The 16868-nt window shown below is 48.0% G+C and overlaps 1 protein-coding gene across 3 annotated transcripts in view; it reads right to left on the bottom strand.

Annotated features, from left to right (window-relative positions):
* PTPRG (protein tyrosine phosphatase receptor type G) overlaps nucleotides 1-16367 on the bottom strand; it is a 731646-nt gene extending 715279 nt beyond the window's left edge. The window contains exon 1 of one of the 3 annotated variants that reach the window (XM_033424736.2): nucleotides 15451-16367. In XM_033424736.2, the coding sequence (XP_033280627.1) occupies nucleotides 15451-15535 (85 nt within the window). In that variant the 5' untranslated portion in view covers nucleotides 15536-16367. The remainder of the gene's footprint in view (nucleotides 1-15450) is intronic. The other 2 variants (XM_004267970.3, XM_004267971.3) reach the window with 2 other exon arrangements.
* Between the last annotated feature and the right edge of the window lie 501 nt (nucleotides 16368-16868).

Below are 16868 nucleotides of genomic sequence, written 5' to 3' on the forward strand. Positions count from 1 at the left end.
TTGCCTTGGTAACTCAAGAGAAATACTAAAACTCTGTGTGGACAGAAAGGTCTGGAGGACTATTTTCCTTTAAGAGTCACTCTGGAATCTGGCTCTGCCGAAGAGAATGAGAAAGTCCTCAGGGAGCTCCTTTTCTTCCCCTTCCCACGTGGGCACACACAGCTGCTCTCACCACCCCTCCCCTGGGTTTCCAAGGCAGGCTCAGGGCGGGGCCTGAGGACCCACTGACACTCCTTCAACACCCTAACTTCAAGACTTCAACATCCTTGTTTATCCCTCATAAAAGAACTTAAAACTGAAACCCAGATTCTTATCAGCTGCACCAAACAAAGGGTATGTGTTCACCCCGCCAATCGTTCCCTGGGAAGGAAGCAGCCCCATCCAGAACCTGAAGAACAATTAAACAGGGATGGATTTTCCCAGCCAACTCGCTGCTTCCCTCCCCAGCAGCGGCCACCCTCGCCCAAGTTCTTGGCCTGCAGATGTGCACTGACACACAGGACCCTGGCTAGAAACCCCTGTAGGCGGACCTGAGCTTCCTGATAGAAGTGTGTTATGTCTCTCACATTCCCCCTATTTTCCACGTCCAAATTCAGCAGCAGGTTGGCAAGTACAGAATATCTACTCTACTTGGAAGAGCCGTTCAGTTTAACATTCTGTTGTAGGAAGGAATCAAACGTCCTCTAGAGACGTTTTGGATGTGTCTCTACTATACTAACGCAGAGACAAGCCCCCGACCCATCTCAACAAATCCACAGCTGTGGCAAAGCTTGGACAACTTCCTGGTAATAACCCAGAGTGCAGTGCTTGGATCTGGTATGAGACTGGCCAGAAACAGGAACCTGGGCCGCAATAAAACCAAATACCCAGGAGCGTAAGTACACGGGCCTGGGAGACTGTGTGAGGAAAGATTCTATGGCCTCTTCCACCTGGCAGGAGGGCATGGGCGCTACGGCCCATTAGCAGTCTTGTCAGGGCATTTCTGCAGGCCACTGGCAATCTCCGAAGATCTCTAAGGTCCCCGCTGCTTTTCGAATTGCTGAGCAAGAGAGCAATCAGAATGCTCAAGGTATTCTACGCAGTCCTGGATTTCCTAGGCGGCAGAGGCTGGTGTCTTAAAAGCATGCAGGCCTGTTTGCAACACTCCACAGGTCCCACAAGGCATGACCAACTGGAACCAGAATGGGGAGAAATCAAAGCCAGGAGCTCGGCTAAATGCCCACTCACGAGCTAAAACAATAATGGTTATTATTTTCAAGTGCTTCCTATTTGCCAGGCCTGTGCCAAACGCCTTCCATGACTTACCTCATTTACTCCTTCAACAAATTCGTGGAGCGGGGACTGTTATCCCGTTTCACAGACGGGCAAACAAAGCCACAGATCTCTATCCTGATATCACCCAGACTCCAGTGCTTCCTAGGGCCAGTGTCTCCCAGAAGGCAACTCTCTCCATCAATGACAACGGTCTCTCCTGGTCCTGTGTTTTCAAGGGGCTGGGATGGAAAATGTGATCGCTGTCACACAGGGGACTGCAGTTATGAAATGTTCTTGTGAAAGGTCAGGTAAGGTCTGAAGGAGCCCCCAAACAGACGCTATCCAATAAAAATACAGTGCAAGCCACGAATGGGAGCCACATATATAACTTTAAATGTTATGACAGTCACATGAAACAGTAAAAAGAAACAGGTGATATTACTCTTAATAGAGTCCACTTAACCCTATATATCTAAAACATCATTTCAGTAGACAATGTAAAATTTTAATGAGATATTTTACATACTTGTTCCATATGTCCTGGAAATCCAGTGTGTATTTTACACTGAAAACACATCTCAATTTGGACAAGTCACATGTCAAGCGCTCAATGGCCACATGTGGCTGGGGGCTCCCATACTGGACAGCACAGCTCTACAGATATTTCACAGTAAATTAGCTAAGGCCCAACATTAGAAGGGACTTTTAGGGGGGAAATCCACACCCAGGAAACAAATATGGGCTCACTTGATGTCATCCAAGTACTTGGTATATTACCAACACCACAAATTTATCTGATGTCAGCTTCACGAAAGAATTTCTTTTGCCTTTCATCCCTGCTCTCCAATTTCCTTATCAAACATAATACTGATCAGAGGACCGCTCAAATTTTGAGAAACAAGCTACCCTAAAGGTAACAACGAATGTATTCAGAGTAAACACAAGATACTTTACCAGGTATAAACAACAGGGGGAAAGGGCCCATTTAGTCAGTCACAGTTTTGAAAACTGTTGTTTACCAAGGCCATATGTAACACTTACTTAAATAGCTAGGAATTCAAAAAGGTGTCACTTTGGAATATAAACAGTCCTGAAAGAGCCATCATCTGATGCAAAACCTCTGGGCTTTGAAGAAATGAAAAAATAAGCAACTAAGTTTAGATCCCTAAACCTCCATTAGTAAAGCTTACCCATTAGAACACGATGTAACCACCATCAAGAGACTGGACATTTTTCCTCCTGAATAAATGAATGTGAGTCAAGTATGAGCCCAAATCAATTTCATGGATCAGGAAGCCTTTGCACAGGTACTTGCTATTGATACCTGCTGTTTCAGGTCAATTTCAAAATAGCTGTATGGCTTAAAAATTGCCTGTATAGCAGCAAACCTATTTGCAAGGATATAAAAGCCCCTTGGATATGCCTGTCCAAACGCTATTTTCACAGGTTGACTGACATGTCTCAGTATAGCACAGGGATGGCATAAAAGTCCTCTCCCAGGCCAACTCTTACAAAGGATTCTAAACCCCAGTTCGGGCAGGCCTTAGCAGGAAAGAGTTCTGTGATCAACTAGCAATGTCTGCCATGGCTATGGGTAAAGATGAAGGGCCTCATGTGTCAATTGCAATCCCTGTGTAGAAAAACTGCAAAAAAACACAGGGGCAAGAAGAATACAAACACACATGCTACAGACTGTCACTGAATGTTTCTATCTGCACGTATGCAGAGCATGTGAAGGGTCCCACATTAACAGAGAGATACAGCAAGGCATGTACATCTTACCCACACAGATAATTTCAGTAATGAGAATACCAAGGGTAACCTAAGGCTGTTTCTTCAGGCAGTGGGTATTTAGGGAAAATTAAAACCTAAGAGACCTTTTAATACATCTCCGTCAACAGACAATGTTCCTGAGTGGTCACGTGTGCCTTAATTCATCCACCACCTACTCTGCCAGCAGAGAAGGAACATGATATCATCCAGAAAGCCAAATTCAAATTCTGATCCCACTACTTCATTAACTGTGGGATCGTTGCTCTCCCCCGAGTTCCAGCCCTCCCACCTTTTCTTAGGGTTGCATGGTGTTAACTGAGGGCGTAGTTATGCAAGCACTTCTTTCATAAATCTTAAGCAACAGCTATTAAAAACAGGTACCATTTATACCGTCCTATGCGCCTAACGCTTTCCTGGTGCTTTGCACACAGGATCTCATTCCACGTTCGCAAGGACTCTGGGATATTGAAACTCCCATTCTACGGATGAGAAAAACAGTCAAGTAGGTACAGACCCAAGTTAGTACAGGACAAAGCTCAGATTCACTAACTTGAGCCAGTTAACTTGACTGACAGATCTGTGCAATTCCAAAAACATGCATTTGCCACTGGCCTCTTTCATCTGAATCCACCCATCTTAAGTCTCATTTCCTCAAAACCCTGTTAAAGGTCCCTAGGCATCTGAGAGTTATTTCCACAGACTGCTTTGTTTATCTGGTCAGAGTGCTTACAGTTCCCCCAGCTTCTCCAGAAATCAATTTTCCCTCGACTCAGCATCTCAAGTGAAGACACAAACCTCAGGAACCAGCAGGTCTGTCACATCAGTTAATACACTGCAGTAACTGAGACGTTTTTCTTTTAAAAAGCACATCCTAAAAAGGTCCAGAAAGAACTCTAATGCCAGAGTCACCCACCCTCTATCACATAAAATAATTTCAGCAGTTTCTGTGCAAATTGACCAATTGAGAAAATAAGGGGCTGATGCCTAAAACTGTCAAGTGATTTTCCGCACCCTCCACACGTGGCCTCTGCACACACGTAAGCAGAGAAAATGACTAGTTTTGGAAGGGAAAATAACTGGCTGGGAGACGAATAAAAGAGGGCAGGCACTGAGTAGCGATGTGTGCTAGAAAACTTAACTTATGCCTAAGCACATTTGGACTGACATGATGCACAGCTAACACCTGTTTAACCAAGGGCATTAGACAACATGGTCGAACCGATACCTGTCAAGCAAGCCCAAATGGTCAGTTCAGGCAAGCCCTTCTCCTAGACCAACCTGCCCAAAGCCATTACCAGGCAACAGATCAACATTCATCTTCACGCTCTACAGTCAGCTCAGGCAAGTTCTGCTGCCCTCTACCTACCTGGTGTCGCTGTCACCAGGACAACCAAAGCAGAAGTGAGACCGCCTACTTCTCCTGGATGACCCTACAGCCAAGGTCATTTCTGATGCAAATGAACACCAGATTCACAGAATTTAGCCTAAATTATTGCACAAGAGAGAAAAAAAGGTTTGTGACCATCAAAACCTAACCCTGCTGCCCCATGAGACATCTGACCCCTAATTAGAATATATCATTTTCAGCAATAGATACCCTGGTGACCAGTAATACAAAGTACAAATTTAGCTTCTCCGTTTTTAAAGATGGACTTCAAACACCATGACAATATATATAAACTCTGAATTCTCTTAAGAAAGATGTTGACCTTGGATATCATGTCTCTTAAGAGGATGCAATGTGACATTTCTGGAAAACACATACAATGATATTATTACTGTCTTGGAAATGTCCTGTAAGTGTTCTAGAGAGCATTAGCTGCTCATTCTCTCAGTGCTCAAAAATGACTACCACCACCTAGATACTGAGGATTCAGCAGGTGGAAGGACTGAGGTCTTGCCCTCAAAGGGCATGGAGCCTAATTAGGCTCTGAGTCATACACGAACGATTCACACAGATGTACCGTATATTATAATGACTACTTAAAGAACACGTGCTGGAATTAGGGTGAAGGGCTTGCCTCCTCAAATCTTCCAAATGCCCATACCAAAAGCTGGACACTCTACTCCATCCAAAGTTCAGGTTTTTCTATGTTGTTGTTGGATGAATTAAGATACGTGATATTTCCAACACAGATTAGAAATCCATACATGTGTCACATGCGAAAAATTATTAGACCAGGGAGATTATATGAAAAAATTAAGCTCTTTGGCAAGGGACCCACCAAGGTGACATGTCCAATATTAATTTACTAGATTCTACTGTATTGGTCACTGGCCTTCTGTCTCTTACCCCCCATATCATGCTCTTCTTGGGGAGTCTGGTGACAAGAAAGTGACCAAGGGCACTAGTTCTTAAATGAGAAACTTTTTAAAACTGAACAAGCCAACAGCAATTTAGATCAGCAGTAAACCTGCCACATTATTATGAAGTATCCAAGCAGCAGGCTATGTGCAGAGCCAAAAAAACAACACAACAGGAGAGGTGAACTTCAGACCCATAGGAAGGGCGCCAGTTCACCAGCCAGTGATGCACTTGGTTGCGCTAGCACACGCGCACACATACACATATACACACAAGCAATCCAGGCACTCAAAACCCCAAACAACAGCAAAAAAAAGAAAAAGAGAAAGGAAAAAAAAAAACTGTCCCTCAGGTAGAAATCTAGAAATCACCTATGCAGGTGGCAAACACCTCCAGAGATCAGCTGAGAATTGTAAATAACCACTGCAGCCCAGGTTAGGGCCCCATCGCAAGGGGCGCCCACTATTTAATTCCAGCTTACTGTTGTTGCCCAGCAAGACACACGCCCTACGTTGCTATACCTTCCAATTTTCCAGGAGTTGCCCAGACTTTTATGAGAAGCCCCCATGAGGGCAGGAGTCTCCATCCGTTTTGGTCACCACTGTCTCCCCAGGGCCTGGCTCGCTGCAGGCATTCAGGATACACTTGTGGATGACATGAATGAGAAATGCCCCGCTTTTTTAATTCAACTGTTTTTCAACACAGTATGGTCAAACAGAGCACGTGCTGGCCAGAGGTGCCCTGCAGAGATCCAAATAACCCGAATGACTGTCCTTTCTCCATTCCTCTTTTCCAGGGTAAGCTCAGGAACTACCTTGGGGATCTCTTTTTAGACAAAGAATCCTGCTACCACCATCCCAATCCTAAATCACATTCAATAGTTTTAAAATCCAGGCATAACTTCATTGGCATGAGCAAACTTCCTTTTTTCCTTCTTTTTAACCTGGACTCCAGGAGAAATCAGGTTTCCTGTTTTAAAAAAATATATAGCTTACAGGCATTTCATTAACCAAGATCCAATCACTACCTTGTTTGCTAACTCGCCCGGGATATTGTGCATCAGGGTTTGAGAAATAATCAAAGGGTTCTTAACACCTTAAAAAGCAAACTCTCAGAGTAAAGCTAACCGGAAGGACCCCTCACAAATCACATTATAATACGGACTGGGAATCTGAGTTGTGTATTGCAGAAAGGCCACAACCTCCCAAACCACCCAGTGTGTAATCAACAATCCCTAAAACTTCCAGAAGAATTTTAGAAGCCATTTAGTTAAGGGTGAGGAAGACAACCCCAAAGAAACTGAGGGTCTTGCCCCGATCCCACAGCTGGCTTGGCGGGCTTCCACAGCTAGTTCTAAACTCCAGAGAAAAAATCCAAAACCCAAAACCATCTCGTGCCAAGCACAACTCTCTTAGACATTTTCCTGAAGTCGTAATTCAGAGCCTGCAGGCCACACTCAAATGATACATGGGATGATAATAATACCCCATTATTATAACATAACCATCATATTCAACGCCCCAAACGAAAGTTCTCAAATTATAAACTAAATCAATTTAGATCTTTTTGAAGAGGATTCAGAAAAACTCACCACCAGCAAACTCACTCTATTCAGTTATTATCAGCTTATTCAGAAGCTAAAGTAATTGGCAGAAAGGTCATCTCTTCAATGTAACCAAATAAAATCCTGTAGTAATTGCCTTACTTCCTTACTTAATTGTAGCAAATACAGGAAAACACCTTTATTTCACCCAGTGTTTATGGTACTTGCTTATACGGGAATAGCAGTGTCAAATACAAACGGCTGGGTCTGTCTGGGCCTTCCTGTGCAATTAGGAAAAACATCTTCCAAATGAACAGCAACCGTTCTGACTCGAAATTTTTTTTTTCCTTTCATTCATTCATTTATTTATTTATGTTTGTATGCGTTGGGTCTTCCTTGCTTCGCGCGGGCTTTCCCGGCGAGCGGGGACTACTCTTTGTTGCGGTGCACGGGCTTCTCACTGCGGTGGCTTCTCTTGTTGCGGAGCACCGGCTCTAGGCACGCGGGCTCAGAGTAGTTGTGGCTCGCAGGCTCTAGAGCGCAGGCTCAGTAGTTGTGGTGCACGGACTTAGCTGCTCCTCGGAATGTGGGATCTTCCCAGACCAGGGATCGAACCTGTGTCCCCCGCACTGGCAGGCAGATTCTTAACCACTGCACCACCAGGGAAGTCCCTGACTCAAAATAATTCTAAGAGACAACTAGAGAGACATATTTTACGTACCCCCCCCCAACAAAGGTGACCTTGAACAAGTGACAACCTCCTTTTGGGTTTAGTTTCCTCATCCTCATCCTAAAGTAAGGATACTCACGGTTTCTTCCAGAGAGGATTAAAGGCATATAAGAAGCTCAGACACAGCAGCTAGATCATGGCAAGTGCTTGGTGAGTATGGGCTGTTATAACCATTGTTCCCATTTTAGAGATTCAAAAAATGAGGCCCATTTGCTCAACATAACACTGCTACAACAGATCAAGAATTTCATCCTGGACCTCTGAGGTCTCCCAGACCCCCACTACCACCCAACTCCACTTCCACAGGATGTTGAGGAATTTGCCCGGTGACATAGTGACATGACAGCTACCCAGTGACACAGCCAAGGCCAAGACTATGGCTCTTAACCTCCACACTCACTGAATTCAAACACTTCAGGAAAAATGATATATTTTAAAAAACGAACAGAACTCACTTTTTATAAATAACCATCGCGTTGTAAATGAATCCTACTGATGATTCGTGACTAACTTGACTCTTGAAAAGTCAATGACATTTCCTCACTAATCTGGACTATGCTTTTATGTCTGGTAAATGGCTAATGGCTGTGTCTCCTACCCAAATTATTCCGAACTGATGAGTTTATCCGATTTAAGTGCACTGTGGAATTCATGTGGCTGCAGTGGTGTCAGAATTCAAACACCTCTTGGATTCATCTAATACCTCATATGAATTCCTCAAAAGTATACCCACTGCAGTATCAACTGACAACCTGCTTCCCTCTCCTTGTTAAGAAAATAGTATCACAGACCCAAAAATAAGAGCAGTTGTCCTATTTTCTTACATGGAAGTGTTACATATTCCATGAACTATGCTTTCATTGCTTCTTTTTTAGTTGCTAGATTTCGGCAGCCAACTGTGTCACTTTGCTACATCCCCAAAATAGCTAAGTCGAGTAGTTTAAAATCATATTTTGTTGTTTGGTCAAAAAACCATCATGCTGATTTCAGTCTGCAAAAAAACTGATTAGAGGGCAGGAGCTTTGCATGCACAGTGTGTGGTTCTCTCTTGCATACTCTGCAGGTCTGAATCCATGAAGACATGGAGACAAGGGCATACGTGTGTTCAAGTGTCACACAAGTACAAAATAAAAGCAACACCCAAAGACTACTGTTTGCTTCCCATTAGTGGCACACAATTAAAACCCAGAAATGACAGTCAAAGGTAGATCCATTCTCCTTGGTTACCACACAGCACAGTAGGCCTTACAAGGGGGATGGACATTCCAGGGTGCAGGACCAAGCAGCTCTTTCTACAGAGGATAACACCACACAGGGATCTTGCATGGTACATTTTAAGCCTGCAGAAAACATTTATCGCTTTTTAAGCAGGGAAAGAAGAGCCTCCTTTGCGATGTGAGCAAGGAGGTTATCTCAGACTTCATGGAGGCTTTCTCATTTCTTTAAACCTCAAAATGTAACCATTTTACTAATTATACATGGGATGCCCTCATGCCAGCCTCCCTCGCCCTCAAGAGCAAATCCAGGCACAAAAATCATCATGCAAGTTTATACAAATTTTTTCAAAATGTTTTTGTTTTTACATATAATTGTCTTTTTCAGTTCAATTTTCTTCTTTCTCTATACTCCTACCCAAATCTCTTTAACACACACAAGAAATGGTTAATTTATTGAGCACTTACTATTTACCACGCACTGTGCTAAGTCCTTTAGCATGCATTCTCATTCAAGCCTCACAAAGACCTTAGGAGTCAGGGTCCTATCACTATGCCATTTTGCAGAGAAAGAGAGGGCAAAAAAGTGAGGCACAGAGAAGTTAAGTAACTTGTCTAAAGCAGCACAGCTAGTAATGGCAGAGGCCGATTGGCTCGAGATGATATTCCGATATATTTTAAACAACTTCCCACAGCTACCTGACTCAGAAAGGAAATAAAAAGTATTAACAAGTTCTAGGCTCCTAAAAGATCTCTCCTTTTCATATGCAGATAAAATAGTACAGTGATTCTCCTTCAGTGGAGAAGTTGCCTTCCATCCTCCACCCCAAAAGCAGCAGGAACACCACCCAATTCAGTTAAGGGGGCTCCGAAAAGAGAAACCGGGCACACCTGGAACCTGGTTAGCTGACTGACATTCCCCGACCCAGCCCTAAGAGCACTTTTTACAATGGTTTTTTTTTTTTAATCATCATATCAAGTGCTGTAGTCATAAAAATTTTAAGACTGCATAGGCCTGGCAAGCCAACTCACAAAGATCATATATTTTTTCTGTCAAAACACCAAACATTTTGCTACAAGTCATACCAGATGAAATGGCCCCTCCAATTATAGGTGTCCCTATAGAAGGAGGCAACTGCTCATGAAGCCCTCTAGCTACCTCAAGCGATCTTGCACAGCCATCACTGATAAACCTCACAGTCCTTCTCATAACAGGAAAAAACCACAAAATTATCTGTTATATATTTCAATCATCACAGGCTTTTCTGAAAATGAAATTCACCTACATTACTTCCAATCTTTTTTTTTTAAGAGACATTAACAATTTCTTTGTCTTGAAAATTTGAGACAAAAAGGAATTGTAGGAAAAAAGCAAGGAGAGGTAAATGGTATTTAAAAACATGCATCATTTTTGGAGTGATTTTTTTGGTTAGAACTCCACGTAAACAAATAAAAAATAAAAAGTCAGAGGCTTCCCTGGTGGCGCAGTGGTTTGAGAGCCCGCCTGCCGATGCAGGGGACACGGGTTCGTGTCCCGGTCTGGGAGGATCCCGCGTGCCGCGGAGCGGCTGGGCCCGTGAGCCATGGCCGCTGAGCCTGCGCATCCGGAGCCTGTGCTCTGCAACGGGAGAGGCCACAACAGTGAGAGGCCCGCGTACCGAGAAAAAAAAAAAAAAAGTCAAAGCAAAGTCATTAACAGAGAACTTTTTTTACAGTTGGGCATTTGCTCTTGTGAGTGCACACAACACTGCCATAGTTCTGGAATTGGGTCTTTTACAAGCAAGATGGTCACTTCCATTTCTCAGACAGGCAAACAAAGGTATGGGATCGTTTAATCATTTGGGAATACTTACTGAGGGCCTAATGCGTACCAAGGTAACCTCATTCTGGTTCAAATTCAGCAACGGCCCAGGGAATTCCACAAGCAGCTCTCACCGCCTGTTGGGGGCAGGCTATTCTCAGAAGAACATTCTCACTTTCCTGAGCCCCTCCCTCAGTAGCTACCAGCTTTGCCCAGATCAAGCTCAGACGGAGAACTAAATGTGGAGGCAGGGCACATCTCCTTGGCTTCCTTTATATTGTTAGATACACAGACCTTTTATTCTTTACACAGCCAGCCAAAAACGCAGCTTCACTCATTACCACCCCTCACCTGATAATGGTCAACCTATAACCAAAGCCCACCAAGAGCTTACTGGGGGATTCAAGCACTTTTATCACTTTTGAGATAACTTCAGATGCTTTGAATTTCTCCCATAAAGTCTGATTTATGAAATGTGACTACATGAAAGATATGCCCTAGAATTAAAGTGTTAATCACAACTTTTCTTCATTCTTGCAACTCAGAATGCACACCTATGTTACAACTTTAACCTGCTTAGGAATGACATTGCTGAAGGTATATTCAGATTTAAAAAAAAAAAAAAAACTTTCACCATAAAAGGAAAGAGGTAAAGCAACAAAGCACCAGCAACACTTAATTGCTTTCCTCACCTAGGTATGGCTAATGTGTCCAGGCTGTCCTTTTGGTCAAGAAGTTTCCAGGAAAATGAGGGAGGGGTAAGGAAGTAGAAGGGGATAATAATAATTGTTCTGGGGCATTTTAAATGCTCTTTCATAAAAAGCAAGAAAGTTCATTTCAATTAGTGCAGTGATATGTAACTGATTATACTACAGTAACTTGGGAGTTTTTCAGAATAGAAAGATGCATCAGAAAGGGTTTTTGTTTTATTTTGCTGTGTTAAATCATCAGCATTCCCTATACTGCCTCATTTAAACAATGTTATCTTTTATCCTGTGAAAACGGGTCCATAATTAAGGGGAGATGCCCAGAGCTTCACAACTGTTTAGTTCTTTTTCTCATTTCAGCCAACCTTTCCAATAGCCATTCTGCCTGTGGCAACAGCAACTTCCCTACTTCCAAAAGGTCCTGTCATGCCTATTTGTACTAATATTCTTCATCAACTCTGTAATATGAACACTGTTTAGAAGGAAACATCGAAAATTTTATTCCATGACTGCATTAGAGGGAACCAAGTTTCAAGACTGGATAAAGATCCTCCATTTTCAAATAAGACACTTCGGGGAAGGGGCTGTGGCGGGGGGGCATGGTTTCTCACCCCATCCCTGAAGAGTAAGACTGCTGACTTACAAATGTTACTTTTGCATTTTTCTAATAAGTCCATAGAGGCTGTCCACCAGGACTAAAGCATGTACATGCAAATACACCAAGAGACAGCTCAGAGGGAGATTCGCAGGACATCAATCATGGATCCTCTGATTCTGACACATCCAAGGTACACAGCAGAGCTTACCCATCTGAAATGTTTCCAACATCAGCCTCCTAGATGTAATGTAATTACTGTACAAAACATATCAGAATCAAAGAGAAGGGTTTCAACTCTGAGGGCAGAAAGAGAAGTCAATTAAAAAAAAAAAATTAAGTTTCCGCTGAATAGCTTAAAAATGTAAAATGTTAACCCTTCCAAATAACATAATTTATTTGCTGTTGGAGGCACTTAAATTCTCAATGGAGATATATACACCAAACGCTTAAATGAACTGTGTGTAAGATTTGCTTTAAAATAATGAGGTGTTGGGGAGGATGGGGTGGGTAAAGGAAGAGGGAAAATTGAGTTGTAACTGTTACAGCTGAGTAGGGGGTTCACAGGGTCCCATTATATTTTTCCATTTTCGTAAGTTTTTCCATAATAGAGTATTTTTTTTAGATGTCAGAAAACAACGTCCTATGCACTACATCATGTTGATAACACTTGTGCTCTGGAAAATGGAAACATCAGTTGAAACATTAATGGCGACACGGGTCCCACACCTGCCATACTGCCGTTGAGAGACTAAAAGCCACTGGTTCCCATCCTCTGGGGAAAGACTCAGCCCAGGGCAATGTTTCCAAAACCCTCCCAAATTAAAGTTACCCTCTATCTTTCACAGGAGCTGAGAACAAATGTATCAGAAAAGTTCGCACAATTCTGAGAAGAAACAAACAAAATAACCAACAAGGGCTTTTGGTGAAGATGTCACAAGGAGGACCCTAATCCAACACCAGAATCATCTTTATCCCTCGTGTCAAGCAGGTAAAGCCTTCTCAGGTCAGGCCTGGCAAGAAGGGGCGTCCCAAAGAGAACTCGGGTCCCCACCGGTTGAGAGCCGCCCAGGAGCACCAGGGTGGAGCTGAGGCCGCCTCTCCGCTCCCAGGCGCATCTGCAGCGGCCCAGCCTCCAGCCCCAGCCTCATCCCACCGCGGCCCCACGGCACCTAGGCGGGTGGAGGTGGCGGGAGCCTGACGAGTGGCTCGGGGGCGCCCCCTGAGGTCCAGCAGCGTCGCAGCAGTTTTGGAAAATGGAAAGCAGACGTCTACAGCTCTTGACATTTTAACTTTGGTTGCAAAGGCTGCTGCCGTACCCTCTCCGGGCGCACTTTCCCAAACCACAGCCCTCCTTCCCCGCGCCTCGCACTACTGCCCCTTCCCTTTCCGACACCCTACGGCTCCCGAACCACGGAATGGGCTATTTACCTCGTAGCGTGAGCACGCACAGAAAATGTGGAAGACGAAAACTGTCCCAGCCCGACGCAGGCGGCATCACTGGTGGTCCCATTTTGGATTTCAAGGCTTCCTCAGACATCAGAAAAAAGAAATCGCGGCTTGGCCCACTGACTGCACACCCAAGTGTAAGGAGAAGGCCAGAAGTGGAATTAGAAATTCCCCGTATTTCGCAAGGCTGCTCCCCTGCTGCCTCCCACTCACCCCCATTAAAACGTGACCCTTAAGAAGTTCAACCCCAGTGTGCACCTGAGCCCAACTCAGACGGCAAGTCCACGACACAGAAAAAAGTCTAGGAAGCTCAATGATTAACACAAATACTGAGCATTGGGGAAGCAGGGGGGATGTTGAAGGGTAAACGTCCACACCGCCCCCGGGTCCCAGTGGAGGCAGGACCCTGGTGAGCAAACCCCAGGCCTCGGGTGAGTGTGAACGCACGTCCTCGCTCGGCATCCGAGCTGGGGTTCTGGGCTGTGGCCGGAGTTCCGTGCGGTTCCGGGGACAGGAGAATGCCCAAAGGGAAATGCGAGGTGCCCGAAGAAAAAACAGTGCTTTGCTTCTCTGCCCCTCGAGGCCACCCCCGTGCCTGCAAAGGGGAAACTCGCTGCCAGTCCCCGAGGGCAGCAAGAGCGCCCGCGACCTCATCCAGGGCGCACGACGGAGGTGGGGGAGCCGGTGCACCAAAACCGTGCGCTCGGGCCACCCGGGGACAGGCGGTTATGACAAGGGGGAGCTGAAACATCGGGAGGCAGGTTCCTTTTTTCTGGATAACACCCTCCTCCGAATATCCAGGTGCTGGTGGATGAGAAGGCAGAAAAGCGGGGGGTGGGGGGGGGGTGTTCCCTGTCCTTAGGAGAGCAAAGGATGAAAAACGAATCGCTCCCTTCTTCCCACCCCTTCCCCGACTAAGGGCACAGGACAAGGCCTCCACCTGGGGTAGGGGGCTGGACAGACCGAAGGGAGCTCAGGGCTGCAGCCTGGGGGGAAAGGGGAGGCTACAAGAGGAAAGAGGGAGACAGCTGGCTTCTGCCCTCCCCTAGTGGAAAGAGGAGGTGGGGGGGTCGGCCGGTGGAGGGCTGGAAGTGGAGGGTCGCCGAGCCGCACACCGCTACGTGCGGTGATTTATTATCTTCATCAATAGCCAATACTTTTCCTGTCTTAACCCGACCAAAAAGGAGCGGGTCTGGGTCTGCCAGCCGCGAACAGCCTGCAAAAGGGTAAAGATGAAGGTAGGCAAGGCGCGAGACAGAAAAAAATCCGCCCCGGCACGAACAGCAATTCAGTTGCCGACCCGCCCGCCCCCCCGCGCCCAGACCCGAGCAGCCCAGCCAAGCAGAGTTGGGGGATAAAGGGGCCGCGGGCCCGGGCTGGGGGAGCCACGAATCTCCCTAAACCGCCTGCTCCCTGCCCTCCCACCGCTCCCAGGCCCCCGCGCCCAGAAAGGCTCCATCGCGCCGGCACCGAAGCTCAGCCCGTGGCCCCGCCCCGAGCCAGGGTCGTCCCTGACCCCCGAGACCAGAACGCAGGCTGCTTCCAACATCCCCAGTCCGCCACGGCCAGCCTCCAGCTTCCATTCCCCGAACACCAGCCTCTCCAAAGAGTCGGGGAGCAGCAAATCAAGTCCCCCCCTTCTGAGCCCCTTCAACCCTCGCCTGAGCGAGGGACGCACCCTGGGCCCCCCAAACCCACAGAGACATACTCCCCATGGCCCCAATCTCCCCAACAGTCCCAGAGCGCTAGCTCTCCCGAACAGTGGCGGGTCAACAGAACGAGTCTTTTCTCCTGACTCCGACTCCCCCGGGCCCCCTAAACCCGAGCGAGAGACAGACTCCTGCGGCCCCTGTCCCCCTCCCCGGCCAGCCCCTGCTTCCACCGTGCCCAACCACCAGCCTCCCTAATTACGCCGCCAGAACCAGCGGAGCGGCTCCCTCTCTCCTCCGCGGGTGTCGACCCTCCTCCACCCTCTCCGGGGTCTCCGGGACGGGCACCCGAGCTCCATGCCCCGGCGGCAACTCCGCATCCCCCGCGCGCGCTGCCCAGGGCCGCGTCCCCTCGGCGGCCGGCACTCACCGGGGAAGCACACGACATAATGGAGCACGGAACTGGTGATTTTCAGGAACAAAATCCACCAACACGGTTCCAGTAACCTCCGCATGTCCGAAAACGCACATCGAAAAGAAGAAAGCAGGGGGGGTAAACTTGTTGAATAAGTTCTTGCCTCGGTGTAAGCCTTCGCTAAGCCCGGGCTCTTCCCTTGCTAGTCCGCTCTACTGGGCCCCCGCGCTCAGCGGACCGAGTCCCCCTGGAATGCGGGAAGCCGCCGAGCACCCCCCGGAAAATCTCAAAAAGTGACCGAGAACGCGGAGCCACGCTGGGGACGATCCTCGGCGGAGAAGGGCTGCTTTCCGTTCAAAAAGGAGCGAGCCGAGCGGGCAGGGCGAGGAGTCGGCGGGCGGCAGTGATGCCTGGGGCCCGGGGTAGGCAGGGACCGCAGGCGGCGGCGGCGAGCAGCCGAGGATCCCCAACTTGAGTCGGCAGCGCAGCCCGAGAGCCGGCGGGCGGCGGCGGGGCTGAGCGCGGCGCTGCGTCTCCGGGCTTCAGGCAGGCAGCTCCTTCCAGGGCCCGGGGAAGGAAGAAGGCATGTTTGCGAGCGGGGAAGGGGCGGGTAAAGGCGGGGGGAGCGAAGAGCCCCCCAAAATAGAAACAGCCAGAGGAAACCGAGGGAAACACAAAGGATCTCAGAGGGACGCTGGGGCGAGGGCGCCTTCAGTCCATGCTCCTGAAAGTTGTGGCTCTGGCGCGAGCTGGGGAGGATCGGGGAGCGCGGGGCTGGAAACTAGCCATGCCTCCATACAGGAAGTAACATGTGAGCATGGATCCTGGCAGAGACTTTAAAGCCGGCGAGCAAGCGAGCAAGGGGCGCGCGGCGGCGGTGGCGGCGGCGCGCGACCCGGGGCGCGCAGCCGGGCTGTCGGCGGCGGGTGCGCGCGCCCCGTGCTCTTAAAGCAGCCGCACTCGGCTCCCAGCTCGCAGGCGTCTTACAACCCGGTTCTCCCCGCCCACAGCCCCGGGTGCTGCAGTGTCGTCTGGGGCAGTTTCGGGGCTAGGGGCCGCTCTGGACGGGTCTCGGAGAGGAGGAGGAGAGCGACTGCCTTTGGGACCGGCGAGTCTCTCCCAGATTCCCGTCCTGCGAGTTCTTAAAGACGCCGCGCTGCGAGCGGGCTTGGCGAGGTTTCCCCCGCCCCCTCTGCGTTGCTCGCGTATCCGAGACTTGGGGGGCCCCAGTCTCCGGTTTGAGGAGAGGTTGGGGCGGCCTGCTGCCTTTACAGGGCAAGGAGGTTTCATGTTGGGTTTCTTCGCCCTGGCAGCACCGCGGTGGGGCGCTTCCTGCCCGCCCCCTGTTCACTCCATGCTCGCGCCCCCAACCCGGCGAATGCCCCCGCCTGGAAACAAAGCCAAGCAGCCTTCGCACTCGGGCTCCGCGTTGG

Source organism: Orcinus orca, chromosome 10, assembly GCF_937001465.1.
Source record: "Orcinus orca chromosome 10, mOrcOrc1.1, whole genome shotgun sequence".
NCBI classification, from domain to species: Eukaryota; Metazoa; Chordata; class Mammalia; order Artiodactyla; family Delphinidae; genus Orcinus; species Orcinus orca.